The 15,388-nt window shown below is 41.8% G+C and overlaps 1 protein-coding gene across 1 annotated transcript in view; it reads right to left on the bottom strand.

Annotated features, from left to right (window-relative positions):
* The window catches only part of rapgef4a (Rap guanine nucleotide exchange factor 4a), a gene marked incomplete at its 3' end in the record, with an annotated part of 40,079 nt that extends 26,903 nt beyond the window's left edge, over window positions 1-13,176 (bottom strand). Inside the window, exons 1-4 of the mRNA XM_080752568.1 lie at window positions 13,103-13,176; window positions 8,335-8,477; window positions 7,223-7,311; window positions 6,489-6,635 (exon numbers count right to left, since the gene is read on the bottom strand). Coding sequence (XP_080608694.1) covers window positions 6,489-6,635; window positions 7,223-7,311; window positions 8,335-8,477; window positions 13,103-13,170 — 447 coding nt within the window. The 5' untranslated portion in view covers window positions 13,171-13,176. The remainder of the gene's footprint in view (window positions 1-6,488; window positions 6,636-7,222; window positions 7,312-8,334; window positions 8,478-13,102) is intronic.
* Between the last annotated feature and the right edge of the window lie 2,212 nt (window positions 13,177-15,388).

Raw genomic sequence — 15,388 nt, 5'->3', positions numbered from 1 at the left:
GCCAGGTTGGATGTGAAGTCATCTTTCTTCTTTACTCTCTTTTATATTATTTTGTGAGGCATTTTATTACTAGTGTTACTTCTCTGTCCTTGGATATCCACATACTTGTATTGTTGTTTCATCCTTACTGCAGTGCTATGAAGACCGCATTTCCCTAAAGATCTATCCTATCCAACGCATGACCCTATACTATCCTATCCAAGGCTAGCACCGTGTTTTCATAGGTATATGCACAGTACACATGCCTGTACAAACTGGAGTCCTATACGGTGCGATTCCCAGGCTGAAATGACAAACACAAAGCAAAATGTGTCCAGCCGGTGTGTGTACGTGATTGTCAGAGAACTGCTCTCTGATTCCGTAAGCAGCACAAAGTGTGTGTGTGGTTGTCAGAGAGCTGTTTCTGATTCTGTAAGCACAAAGCGTAGTGGTGTTGTTTCAATCTCTGTGGCTGTCGGAAGCAGGAAACAAGTGAAGGGAGAGATGATGATCAGGTCATCTGAGCTTCTGTGTGTGTGTGTAAAGTTATGTGTCTCTGTCTGTTTGTGTATGTTGAGCCTGGCTCATGCCTGCTCTGTTAAACAAACATGCACACACCCGCGTTTTCCAATAAAACAAGCGACTCCCAGACCTGAGTCCCATGAAAACTGTGATGCTGGTGTCTGTGTCAGTCGCTCACATAAATACATACAATATATTTCACGCCATATGCAGCCTGAATTCTTTCAAACTAATGGTGGCATGTTATGCCATGCATTCACGCGCACCCGCGCACGCATACACACGGTAAAAGAGCAAAGGCTGGAAAAGGTTGCTATATTGAAAAATTAACATGCATCTATGAATAATAAATCATTCCCATTGGTCATTCAAGCAGTACAGTATTGTTCAGTCTGGTACCATTTAGTTGGAGTGCTCTGGCCCCAGGCTTTATTTCTGTAGTGATAATAGATCTGTGTGGGAGGAGGCTTGCATGCCTACTCCAGGGCCACCTTATAGCTGAGGCCAAACTGGTCAAAAATCATCAATTTGGTGCACTTGGTGAAGAGTTTCTGATTTTTGGTATGGTGTTAGGTATGGGTATAAGGTTTTCAAAAACCATCGCAAACAAGTTGGGCTCGCCCCCTAGTGATCTGTTTGCAATGAATCAAATATTACATACGTCAGTATATGGTTCAAACCCCAAATAATTGATGAAAGAGATTTCTCAATGGATTCTGTTACTATTGGGTATCATAAACAACATACTAAAAATTCAGGAAAAAATAACTACTGGAAAGGCTTCATTTTCAAGATGGCGTCCACGATGGCTGCCAGGAGCTAAAAATGCCTATTTAATGTGTAAATATTCATATAAAATATCCACTTGGTAACTAGCTTTTATATTTTGGCATGGTGTTAGGTATAGATGCCTTAATGGTCCACGTCACATTGATATAAACCAGCATGCGCACGCCGGTCGGCACCAAATGAACCCCACCGTTCATAGGATGCAATGGATGGCACTCGTGTTTAAAAATGCATTCCATCAAACTTTCAGATGCCGTTTTTCTCCCAGTGTGGAGGAAGAATGCTTAGGATTTTTACTGTAAATTCTCACTCTTGAAATATATAATCCTTAGTTTCTGTTGATTGTAAACAATAATAGCGATCAAAACAGTTGTCCTTCAAACCCCACCTCTATTCACCGTCATCAGAACAGAGGGAGCGCTCCTCTTGATCACCCACCCGATCCACTGGATCACCAGAGCGTCTACTGCTCGCCCAGCTGCAGTCCATGAAGCCTAATTATGCTCCGTCCTGCGACGGTGTCGCGCGCAGAGCCGCAGACCTCCAAGCTCAGAAGGGTTGCATTGGTGACGCGATGTGAGTTTGTATATCAGCTACTATTGACGCGGAATACCGTTGCGCAATGAAGTATATGTCTCGATAAGGGCGCTCCCATGGGAGCACCTCACTAGCACACAAGAGGAGGTTGAATAACCAGTGCTCCCCAAAACAACAGGTTTGGGGATCTGTTGGGAATTGATTACATGATACAGTCAGCTGTGCATTCAGTCTCAATGTTTGTAAACAAATAATTGGTCTATGGGTATAAGGTTTTCAAAAACCATCGCAAACAAGATAGGCTCACCCCCTAGTGGTCTAAAATATACTGACCTATCTAATATCTGATTCATTGCAAACAGACCACTAGGAGGCGAGCCCAACTTGTTTGCGATGGTTTTTGAAAACCTTATACCCATACCTAACACCATGCCAAAATTCAAAAACTCTTCACCAAGCGCATATTTTTTATGAATTTTTACACATTAAAACCCAGTTCATAGGCATTTTAAGCTCCTGGCAGTCATCGTGGACGCCATCTTGAAAATGGTGCCTTTCCGGTAGTTATTTTTTCCTAAACTTTTAGTATGTTGTTTATCATACCCAATAGTAACAGAATCCATTGAGAAATCTCTTTTATCAATTATTTGGGGTTTCAACCATATACTAACAAATCTACTATTGAATTAATTGCAAACAGACCACTAGGGGGCGAGCCCAACTTGTTTGCGATGGTTTTTGAAAACCTTATACCCATACCTAACACCATACCAAAAATCAAAAACTCTTCAACTAGTGCAGATTTATTATGATTTTTTTCACATTAAAACCCAGTTTATAGGCATTTTCAGCTCCCGGCAGCCATTGTGGACGCCATCTTGAAAATGAAGCCTTTCCGGTAGTTATTTTTTCCTGAATTTTTAGTATGTTGTTTATGATACCCAATAGTAACAGAATCCATTGAGAAATCTCTTTCATCAGTTATTTGGGGTTTGAACCATATACTGACGTATGTAATATTTGATTCATTGCAAACAGACCACTAGGGGGCGAGCCCAACTTGTTGTCTCCACCAGCCGAAGGCTTGGGGGAGAGTATGTTTTCCCCTTCGTCCGTCCGTCCGTCCGTGCGTCCGTCCGTCCGTCCGTGTGTCCGTCCGTGTGTCCTCACAGTTTGTGCGCAGCTAATCTCAGTCGCCGTTGGCCCGGTCGCTGCCAAAGTGAGCACACACATTCCCTGGATGCCAATCTAGAACCTCTGCCCTAAATTTTTCAAATGGGCCTTTTCTAGTGCCCCCTAGTGGCCGATGTTCACAAAACACATTTCTGTGCACTACTCTTACAGATTTTGTCAAAAAATCCTACAAATCGGTAGGCAGCATCTTGACAGTCATGTGATCGACACAGATCTGTCCGATTTTGCATATTCCATCCGGATTGGCTAAGATTGGCTTCCAAAGTTTGTAGGATTGAGCCGTTTTGAACAAAATGCCTCAAATCCCAAACGCAAAGTGCAATTATCATGAAATCGCGCACACACGTTCCCACTAGGCCGAGGAAGAAAAGCCACTTAATTTTTTTTAAATCAGCCTCATGGTGGCGCTATAACAGGCCGATTTGTGGTTTTACCTATAACTCCACCGATTAGTTTCAAACTTTGTAAGCGCACTCCCTAGAGGCTAAGGATAAACCTTTGCCCTGCATTTTTCACACCAGCCTTTTATAGCGCCACCTTTGGACCGACTTATGTAAAACACATTTTTGGATATTACTCCTTGAGATTTTATCCAAAAATCACGCAAATCGGTACACAGTATCTCTATAGTCATGTGATCAAGTCCGATCCGTCTGATATTTCATATTCCATCCTGATTGGCTAATATTAGCTTCCAAAGTTTGCAGGATTGCTCCGTTTTTGAACAAAATGCTTCAAATCATCAACGCAGCTTGCGATTACCGTGAAATTTGCCACACATATTCCCACTAGGTCAAGGAACAAAAGCTACCTTTTTTCACATTGGCCTGTTATAGCGCCACCAGCAGGTAGCCTTTAGCAAAACATATTTTTGGAACACAATGCTTCAAATCATGCATGCAGCGTCCGATTTCCATGAAAGATCTATGGTGAAGAACATATGCCACCCTTTTTACATTGGCCTATTATACAGTAGCACCACCAGGACACACAGCCTGGTGGAGACCTGTGCTCGGAAGAGCACTGCTTCTAGTTTGCTATGGTTTTTGAAAACCTTATACCCATACCTAACACCATACCAAAAATCAGAAACTCTTCACCAAGTGCACCAAATTGATGATTTTTGACCAGTTTGGCCTCAGCTATTAACCCTAGACCAGGAGGTTCTCTCTCTCTCTCTCTCTCTCTCTCTCTCTCTCTCTCTCTCTCTCTCTCTCTCTCTCTCTGTATCAGTCTCTCTGTATCAGTCAATCAATAGGACCTATTCATCAGTAATTATTTGCAGAAGGAAATGCTGACCTTGCACATTAAGAATTTAGTGCAATGTTGGAATACACTTCAGCTTAATGTGGCTAACAAGCATTTATGCTTCATGTGCCTCAAAAAATATACAAAGCACACAAGTTAAAGTATCTTGCCTTGGGCCAGAATCCACAAGCGTGTATCAGAACCAAATTTGCACAAAATACCTACATCCTGGTCTCGCCAGCAAAGGGATACTGCCACAGTAATCTTTCTGCAATGCGGCAACACTCACGAAATGGGCAGCATTGGCAGGCAGAATATTTCTTGAATACCCTGTAGTTATTGTTGCGAGACAAATCTAATGCTAATCTGTCAACAAGCTGATGGTGAGAATGCTCTCTTTGACAGCCCTCTGGCCAAGGCTTCTTGTGACATTGGCATTGCTAATTCAGTACCTCTTACCAGTAGCAGTGTGATGGACTGATGTTAATGCTGTAAACAGCTGCTGTGGCTTTTAGCAGAGATGTCTGTGTGAAATAAAATCCACTGACAGCAAATAAAGTCCCATTCTGACCTGCATTTTGACCTGTAGACCTGACAAAGCTAAGCAGATAGACAAGGAATAACATTAGAGAATAGAGTGGTAGTAAAAAATGCCTTGGTAGAAACAAGACATTGTCAACAAACAGCAGTCTGGAAACAAACAAGTCCACTAATAAAATCTGTGCTAAAAGCATATTCCGATAATATCTTCCCTTCGACACATCAATACATAGTAGTCCTCAGTGCTAATTTATCCACTTGTAAGTATGAGAGTGTACATACTTTTGTACAGTACTCTCTCAGAGTTAGGATTTTACTGTGTACTCAGCCACCTCTTTTAGCCCTGTTCGAGAACAACTGAGTGCAATTAAGGACAATAGACGCGTGTGCGAATGCACACACGCACGCACACACACACACACACACACACACCAGGAAGCAAGAAATGGTGTGCTTGGCACTTACAGATCAGCACAGCAGAGAGAGACCAACCTTGATGAAAAGCCCAGGCCCTGGATAGAGATCAAATCAACAGTACGTATATTCCATGTGGCCCTGAGTACGGATATGGTTAACCAGTCACACAGAGGACCAGAGTGGCGACAAAGACACAGATCCCGCAGTTTAACAGTTTAACGGTCGCCTCCAGTCTCAAAGGAAATAAGCTCTCATACTCAGGAAACGAACCCCGGGCAGTGACTCCAGCAGGAGGAGAAGAGTAGAAAGGAGAGATAGGGCCTCTGAACAGTGGGACACCTACCAGTCTGAGGTACGGTCTTCCTGCATAGAGAAGTAGAGAGCTGAAGAGCTGAGTGCTGCAGTAGGAAGATACATGGTGGCCGGGAATGGGACTGTCTTTCCCAATGCTGGCCCCCCACAGACAAACCCCCCCCCCCCCCCCCCCCCCCCACACACACACACACACTTGTGCACACACACACACACACACACACACACACACACACACACACACACACACACATGCGCGCGCGCACGTACGCACACACACACACACACACACACCCTTCACACCCCTCCTCAATTTGTCTTTGGCAAAAAACAAGCCTCAATACTGCCAATTTTTCATCGTTTTACTCTTTACTTGTAATCTTTTTAATGTCTGTTAGAACCAGTCTGGCTAACCATCATCAAATAAAAGAGAACGCCCACTCTGTTTGTTCCTCTTCCTTTGATAGCTATCAGAGTCTGTCTTGAGAGATTAGTTAGAACAGACAAGGTTGACTATCAATTGGGATTCGACCTTTTGACCCATCATAATCTGGGTCAAAAGGTCAAAATGTGTATTAATTGAAACCTTTATTTACTCTCAAAAATTATTATGAGCATGGTTGTTGAACAAGGATCATAAAATATAAAGAGTGAAACAAGAAATTCAGCCCACCCATGATGTTTCCCTGCGAAGCTGTACTTCCACCTAGTGGTCAAAAGGCATGCCAACAACTACTGATGTACCGGAAAATGCATTGTGTGATACATAGACAGGAATCATACATGGTGTACATTCCTAAATAATGTCAACTGCAAAGAAGTTAGACGGCTAAATTATACTGAAATACTTTTAGTTGAAAATCTGTTATTTCTGGCGAATGACATGATCGTATAACAAGGTGTAAAATAAATAAGACTTTGAAGTAGGCAGCCATGGAAGAAGCACTCACCTCCCACAGAGATTTGAACTCTCTCTGGTCAATGCGTAGGAGCTCGCTAAACTCCCGCGTGACGATGGTAGCATGCCGAGGGGTGTTATCCAGTATAGACTCCCCAAACGCCGTCCCAATCCCCAGCGTGCAGATAGTGACAGCATCCTGTAAGAGACCCAGTTACAGCTCTCTACTGACATGGTTCTTTTGTTATAATCAGAAGAGGAAAACGCAGGGAAGAGGGCATACAGTAGGTAGGCCTACTTTTTTAGATACATTTGAAGTGCTCTGTTCTGCACTGATCACATCACTCTCAAGCTATCTAGCTCCTCTGAGCAGTTGCATTGGACTAAGGGATTACACTTCAGTCTCCAAAAGCATCACTCCAATCAGGAGCCAGGCAGGCTGACTGGAGCCCTTAGAGCTGTATATAATGATAGCTATTCACTGAGGCCGTACAAGGTCACAAACAGAATGCGCTCTCTGTGACTCACACTTTAAATTGAGTCAATTTGAGTCAAGTAGAGAACTCTCATTCGCATGTGTGGAACACATTTGTCACGCTGATGAAATGAAAACAATGAAGCTAGATTATAAAACATTTCCCCCTGTTAATATGTGACAATGCTGCAAAACAGCTTGTGAAGATAATGGTTAAAGAAATCAATATGATATAATAACCAGAATTTCATCTGTCAGTATGTTCTTCTGTATCATCTGACAAGGAGGGAAATGGAATCAGTGTTACCTACCTGATGATTCGCTGTCTCAGACACTTTAACATCCAGGGAGCCTGAGAGGACAGTGTACCAGCTGGTGCCAATGTCTCCTTGGCGGTACACTGAAACATATAACGCAATAATCGAAGAAATTAGAAATAATCATCATCTACTTAACCCAGTTGACGCTAAGGTCTCAGAGGCACTTGCCCGAAAAGTTAATCGTCCATTATAAAACGATACGTAAAAATGTAATTACCGTTCAATTTAACACTTATTCCTTTACTTTCTGGAGCTGTGCGATAAAAACTGTCATCCCTAATTCTTTATCCAAATACCTACAGCTACAGTATTATTGGGTTCACACTAGTTGTGAAAACAGCACATTATAGGTAAACAGTTCTCTTATTTTACATTCCACACAGAAGACCAGAAGACAGAACGCTCTGGCCAAGTTCAGGTGTTTAGACAGATATCTGGTGTTGTGTTTACAGACGGTTGCGTCCTCTCTCAAACGAGCACTTGCCCAGTCGGGCAACCTGAAACCAAACTTCACCTGCCCTGACGTTTTATTTACCTGCCGGGGGCAGGTGGGCAAGCCTAAGTGTCAATGCCTGGAATGCTTTAACCAGTGAAAAATAGCAGATATACAAGCTTGCAACGCGGCACTTGAGCATGTAGATCTGCTATTTTTGAAAAAGTCGTGAAAATGTGTGCAAATCTTTGAATATATGTATTTTCAAAGCGAACGTTTGTAACTCAAATTTTGCCTCTGGGTGGTCCCTGGAACTAAATATTTTGAGATGGGGGTCCGTGGCCAAATAAATATCATTTTGGGGGTCCTTCAGATGAACAGGGTTGAGAACCACTGACATAGTAGTCTCTCAAGAACAGACTAACTGAGCTCCAGTTAAGTGAAAAGGACGATGGCTAGCCAGATTGTTCTAATTCTAATTTTCACGATTTTTCAAAAATAACAGATCTACAAGCTCGCAGCGAGGCACTCTGTGCCACGCTGTGAGCTTGTATATAGTAGTTAAAGCATAAAATATTGATACACAATAATGTGTACCCGTTCTATCACTAACTACATCGATGAACAGCTTTGACTACAGTACAGTTTTATGGCTAGTGATAAGACCTACAGGTGATTCCTTTCTCCAAGCATTCATAGAATCCACACAGGCATATCTGTTGCAGCAAACTGGGGTGAAACCTCTCGAAAGCCTTCACATTTTTCAGACGTGCCAGGATTATGTCCACATCTTCCCCTGAGCGCTCTGCAGGTCTACAGGGAAAAACAGACAATAACAAGAGGTTAAGTGGTAAAATAAAGGAAACAACAATGTACATAATTTAATAGTAGAGAAAGATATCTGCAACAAAGCAGAAAGCCCACAACACTCCTTACAGATAAAGTATTTTTGGTGCACGGCTCAAAATAGCATAAGACAAAGAGGAAGTCACCAGCACTCAAGGAATCTCCTTTTCACATGATTTTATTTACCTCAACTGGACAGGAGCAACGTACACGTTTCGACCCTTTTGGTCTTCGTCAGTGTTGACAACGCTGACGAAGATCAAGTAATAACTTCGATTGGTGCAGGGCTGAGCAAGGATCAGATTGTAAATACTGTTATTTATTTATTTCACAGCGGGATTCACTACTTAAAGGGATACTTCACTTTCAAAAAAACTTTTGGTAATTTTATCGTCTAATCAGGCTTTTATGAACACCCTGGACGGTTTTTAATTTGCTTGATTCAATATTTAGTAATTTAAATGTTACTAGGCCCTCCTCATCCAGGGCCGCTCCCCATACACACCCATTGTAACTTCTAACTCCATTTTAACCATCATAGATTCGTTAAAAACACCCATTATTCTTTCTGGTCTCATAATACCCTCCTAATATGAGCAGGCTGTGTTTTTTCGATAACCGTTTTAATTTCTTTTTAATAATTCTTTGGGAAAATGGAAAAAAATGTAATACACAAAAAGGATTATTAAAAATAAATGAAAAACACGGCCTGCTCACGTATTAGGAGGGTATTATGAGTCACCAGAAAAAATAATGGGTGTTTTTAATGAATCTATCATGGTTAAAATGGAGTTTGAAGTTACAATGGGTGTGTATGGGGAGAGGCCCAGGAGGAGGAGGAGGGCCTGATAACATTTACATCAATATCTAAATACTGACTCAAGCAACTTAAAAACTGTTCAATGTGTTCATAGAAGGCTGATTAGATGATAAAATGAGCAAAGGTTTTTTTTAATGGTCTGTTTCCACCACTTGTGTGGAAGGAAATCATTTTTGTGACTAAGGGTGACATGGCTTTTGTCACCATAACCTCTAATATAGAGAAAAATACATAATTCACCTGGTATGAGCTGAAGTTAAAAAAGAAATATTATACTGGGTGAGAAAAGGCATTGACCTAAGCTTTGGCAGTCAAATGCACTCCACATATGAAAGCCTGCTGAACGCTACTTTCCAATACACTTTGCATCCATCATTTAGTTGAGTGAATCCATTCCTGTGGGAAGGCATCTATACACTACACCACATTAAAATAATGTATATTGGGGCACCCGGTGGCCTACTGGTCTAAGCGCATACCATATAGGCATTGATGCCTAGCGGCGTCGCCGGTTCGATTCCCGATCTGGACGACCTTTGCCGCATGTCTCTCCCCATCTCTCCCCCCATTTCCTGTCAGTCTACTGTACTATCCAATAAAAGCATAAAAGCCAAAAAACTAATCTTTAAAAAAAAAATGTATAATAATGTATATCAAGGATACAAATTGTGTGATAAATTGCAGGACATCATCTTTCAATTTAGCTTATCTGAACCCTACACCACAACCAACTAAGAGGTTTAATATAGCTCTGAATTATACATTCTGACAAATGATACATCATGTCTCAACTCAGATGTCAGGCTACAGGTCTGAAAATCAAATTTGTTTTCACTGAACAACAGTATGAAAGCACTGTAAATAACTCATTAAATATTCCTGGCATCTGTTCAACATCTACTAGGCAAATTACTATACCTTTCACCCTATATGCGGGTATGCGCTGCATGTTAAACCATGCCAGCAGCAACATTCATCAGAGACATGCCTCTGGTTGCATCTTGTGTCTTTTTTCCCTCTCATAGGTTATTAAGGGAAGGGAGTTTCCAGCAGTGTTCAGTTGCCGTGTTTAGTCCATTAAATACACCAACACATTTGGCTATTGTAGAGCGAAATGTGAGAACAATCTCCCAGAATCTGAAAACAGGGCAAATATTTGGAAGCCATCCAAGGCCACAGAGTGTGACTAGGCTACAGTGTCCAAATAACAGGATGAACATCAGGTGAATCATATTGATCATACTAGGGCCATTTCATTTTTGCGACACAGGGTGAGTCTAGCACTGACAAAAGGACTCTGCTGTGTAAACACATCTGGCATGCTGCGTCACACTGCTGATTATAGCTAAAGTACTTTGAACCTCTTCTCAGGATGTACAATACCGGGATCTCTCTCCTTTCTGTCTTTATCCATTTCAATGTATGGAGTATAGCACTGCAGTCACTGACAAAATCGAACATCACTACAATTGTGAGCCTGTACATAGTAATGGAGTGCTGTCAGTTTTATAATCAAAATAGAGATGTGCCGATTGATCGGTGAGTGATCGCGATCGGCCGATAATGCCTCTATCGGCTTTGATCGGTATCGGCTTTGCCGATCTACAAGCTAGATCAGCTGTTTTCACAATATTTATCTGTGGGACTGAATGTAAACTCAGCTTCAACTCCTACAAGTTGACTTGGATACTAAAGGACCTCAGCCTGCAATCTCCTAATGTTTATACTTAATACACAAAATGTCAATGTTTTGTAAGAAGAATCATTAAATATATAAATGCTGCTACAGTAACACAATAAAAAGAATAATTTATGGATTTGACGGTGTGATCGGGAATATCGGTATTGGCAGATACTGATTCCAGGTGATCGGTATCGGCCCCAAACATCACAATCGGAATGATTAAATGTGTGACCAAGTATGAATACTGCAATTGGCCATAAGAATTAATTAAATAGAAAAGAGCCAATTAATAAATACAATTTCATAGACATCAGACCATCTTCAAATCATCTCATTGAGTGTGTATTTAAAAGTGTTAGTGGTATGCTTATAATGTGTATACGTAGTAGAATAGAGGGCCACAAAACTACAACATAATGTCCACATCTCACAAAACTTGGAAAAGATTGCATTTAAAGGAGTAGTTCACCCCCAAAATGACTTTTTTTCTATTGATTAGTCACGCCATGGAGAGTAGAGTTCAATAATATTTTTTGGTTTTTGTCACATTCCTAAGACAAAAATGTGATAACAATAAATGTACCCCCATTGATTCCAGATGGTGACCCGTTTCGAAACGGGTCACCATCCGGAATCAATGGGGGTAAATTTACTCAAATCAAATTTTTGTCTTAGGAATGCGACAAAAACCAAAAAATATTATTGAACTCTACTCTCCATGGCGTGACTAATCAATAGAAAAAAAGTCATTTTGGGGTGAACTACTCCTTTAAGGTGTTTAAGGCAGAATAGTGGTGTCAGGAGCAAATTATATGTAAGTAGGCTATTAATATAATATCCATAATCCAATGTACAAAGACTTAAAAGATTGCATGAACAAACTCTACCCCTGCCAGCTTTAGATGGAGGTGGAATTATCTAGCTCACAAAAAACAGAATGTGGTGAGTCAGTCTACAACAGAGGTAGGCAACCTTAGGCACTGGTGCCAACATCGGCACAGGGGAGGGTGATCACTGGCACACTGGCAAAAGTGTGAGAGGATAAAATCAAATATTGTTTTAAATGTGGTCATTTACATTGTCACCCAATTTGCATCCTGCACATAATTCTACATTCATTAAAACTGTGACTGGGGAGGGAGTCAGGGAGATAGTTGGGTTGATGATGGGGTGTCATTAAAATGAATGTTGACATGGCACATTGACTATCTAGAAAATAAAAACATGACACTTCATTTAAAAAAGGTTGCTGACCCCTGGTCTACAACATCAGATAAGATTTGCTGAGGTTGTATTCCATCTGCATTTCTCCTTCCTCAAGTTACCAACTTCAGCGTAATAGAAGAGGTATCACTACTACAATAGCCTACTATTCACACACTTATGTAACTCATGTACAAAAAGCATAATAGCCTGCCTTATTATTGGCTTGTCCAAAGGACAAAAGATAATGTTGGGTAGCCGTAGCCTAATAGAATGGTGGTCAGGGTAGCCTACAAAAGGGTAATTATTTTCCTGCATGACACTGGTCACTACTAGGATACATAGCAACGCCTAGAAATCACTGCATGATACAGTATTGCTGATAAACTTTTTTTCCCCCCAAAACAGTCCATATTGATAGACAGTAGCCCATTTCCCCCATCTGTTAGTCTCTTGGTCTTATAGACTAATCATTGGTTTGTTACAATAGCCTACTTTACACATTCACAAATACAGAAAAACGTGAAATCTTGGTTTAGCATTTGAAGCAAACATCGGCGTTCTGCCAAAAGGCATGCTTCACTAACTCATCATGGTCGTATATTTAATGGTGTATAGAAAGACGTGGCATGTCCAAGGATGTTAGATAGACAGGACCTGGCTAAGGTAGGCTATCACATCTTGTTTGATTTTAGCTTTAGGAATAATAATGAAAAGAAACGGGTGGCTAAATCACATTCGTTTTAAAATGCACTGTAGCTATACCGTCCATGAGACATGCAGCTTCAGGTGGGAAATCAAGTAATTTGGTCATGCATCAGTCGTATCGTATCCATAGGCTACTATATCAATAACACGTGTGATGCCAAATATATGTATTATTACCTCTTATCTAGACAAATAATCCACTCTGCAGAAGCAGACGAATGCGAAGAGGTGTGCGCTGCTACCATTTTCAGCGAGATCAGTGCGGACTATGGTGCGGACCCGATGCTGATGTGAGGGAGGGAGGGGAGGGGGATGCTTGCCTTGCTCCTCTGCTCCAACACTTGTGGTCCTCTGGCTCATTTAGGTTGACCTGGCTTATACACCCTTATTCTTCTCTTTTGGCTCTTCACGCAGGACTGGTAGGCTAGTAGCCGTTACTAGCCTACATAATAAAATGTCAAGCTCGAACCATGTAAATTCCCTTCCTTCCTGAACTCCTTGAGTCACGTGACTGCTTTTGATTGATTGAAGACTTCATTAGAAGTTTGCATATAGGAAAAGGTACAGTTTCATGACAGTACAGTTCACCGGTTTGATTGATTGATTGAAGACTTTATTAGAAGTTTGCATAGAAAAGGGTAGTTTCATGACGGTACAGTTCACAAGGTCAACTAAAAGGTGATCATGCTAGTAAAGCTTTTCGGCTTATTTACACAGGAAACCATTTATGTATCTCATAACAAATTGCAGATGGATAGAACACAGTACTATGCAGTAGATAGTAAAAAAACAGTGCATAAAATTATATACGGTAGATATTTACAAATAGAAGGGTCAGGGCTGGGCTAGGTTTGTTTTTACCAGTTATGAGCGGCTACCGCCTGTAAGTGGTTTTAGGGTTGAGGGTAGGCGAAATTGCTCAGACAGGTGGGTGAAAAGACTCTCCTCCAAGGCGAAAATGCCAGGCGAAAGGACCAAATGCGTGTAGGCGAATATGTTCTAGGCGAATATGCCTGACACCCTATAAGATACCCATGTACGTGACAAAATACTTTAAAAACGTTAAGGATGTTCACATTCACAATTACAACACCAGAGGCTGCGCCACAAACGTTAAGGATGTTCACATTCACAATTACAACACCAGAGGCTGCGCCACAAACGTTAAGGATGTTCACATTCACAATTACAACACCAGAGGCAGCGCCACAGATCACGTTCAACCCAGAGTCAGCTCAAACAAAGGATCGAACTCGTTCTCCTGCTATATACCACCAAAATGGGAGTGTAATCTCTAACATCCTTTAAAATCGCCCTGACACACAGAGAGGTTAGATAAGCTCCATGAGCGACTGAGGGGCTATGCAATACGCTTCATCTGTTCCCTTGTATCAGAGAGAAGACTATTATGTGCTCCTCACTGAACAATTAAAACAACGCTATGGTCAATCTGATCCACCATCCACTGTTCGCTGTCGCCTCCACTGAATTTGCCGAAGAGGTCCGCCAACTTGTCACTATGGCCTACCCTGGGGTCGATCTTGTGATGCAGGACCAGCTGGAAGCTGATGCATTCCTGAAGGGGTAACCGGTCTTCTCGCCAAAAATCAAAGTCGCCAAATTTGCGGGACATGTCGCCGAAGGCAGGTCGCCAACCAGACACGGACATCTCGCAAATTCACTGAGTCAGCTCGCCAACCAGTAGGGAATAACCCGTGAATGATACACGTTCATGGAGGCTTATTCAAGAGCACAAGTGTTTAAGAATGAAGAGTGTTGTGTGTGTGTGGAGGCTTATTCAAGAGCACAAGTGTTTAAGAATGAAGAGTGGTGTGTGTGTGTGTGTGTGTGTGTGTGTGTGTGTGTGTGGGAAAGATATATATGAAAGGAAACATGGCAAGAGATCAAATTGATGCAGTTAAAAGAACAGTTCACAACACTGTTTATACATTTGAGGATGGACCATCATAATCAGCATCTGTGTCTCAGTCCCGCAGGGACTGAGCCGGTGCCCGAAGAAACCCCCTGACGCCTCCTTTTCTAACCAACCTGCGACTCGTCCCAGACCAAGCACCTATTCAGTAAAAACTTTATATAAAACCTGAAGAAATGCTATCTGACTTACATGTATGGTCATTTGAGGGTAGGCATGTGCTACAGTAAGTGCTGTGGGCTAAGGTGGAGTCTGAAGAGGTGAGTCTTCAGCCCATGGCGGAAGCTAGGGAGTGAGTCTGCTGTTCTAATTGCGACAGGGAGTTTATTCCACAGTTTGGGGGCCAGGAGGGCGAATTGTCTAGGATGAGTGGATTTTTGTCCTGGGGTTTTTAGCAGGGGTTCTTCTCAGCATCCCTGTGTTACATAGCTTACACAGGGATAGCTTAGATAGCTTAGCTACCTATACTTTGCAGGACGATGCCTACCCACACGGCACGATAGGCCTTCACCCTGTAGCTTAGCTGACCT

The sequence above is a fragment of the Nannobrachium achirus genome (assembly GCF_963921795.1).
Source record: "Nannobrachium achirus genome assembly, chromosome: 22".
NCBI classification, from domain to species: domain Eukaryota; kingdom Metazoa; phylum Chordata; class Actinopteri; order Myctophiformes; family Myctophidae; genus Nannobrachium; species Nannobrachium achirus.
The sequence above is the reverse complement of the archived record's forward strand: the minus strand, read 5'-3'. Positions and strand labels throughout refer to the sequence as shown.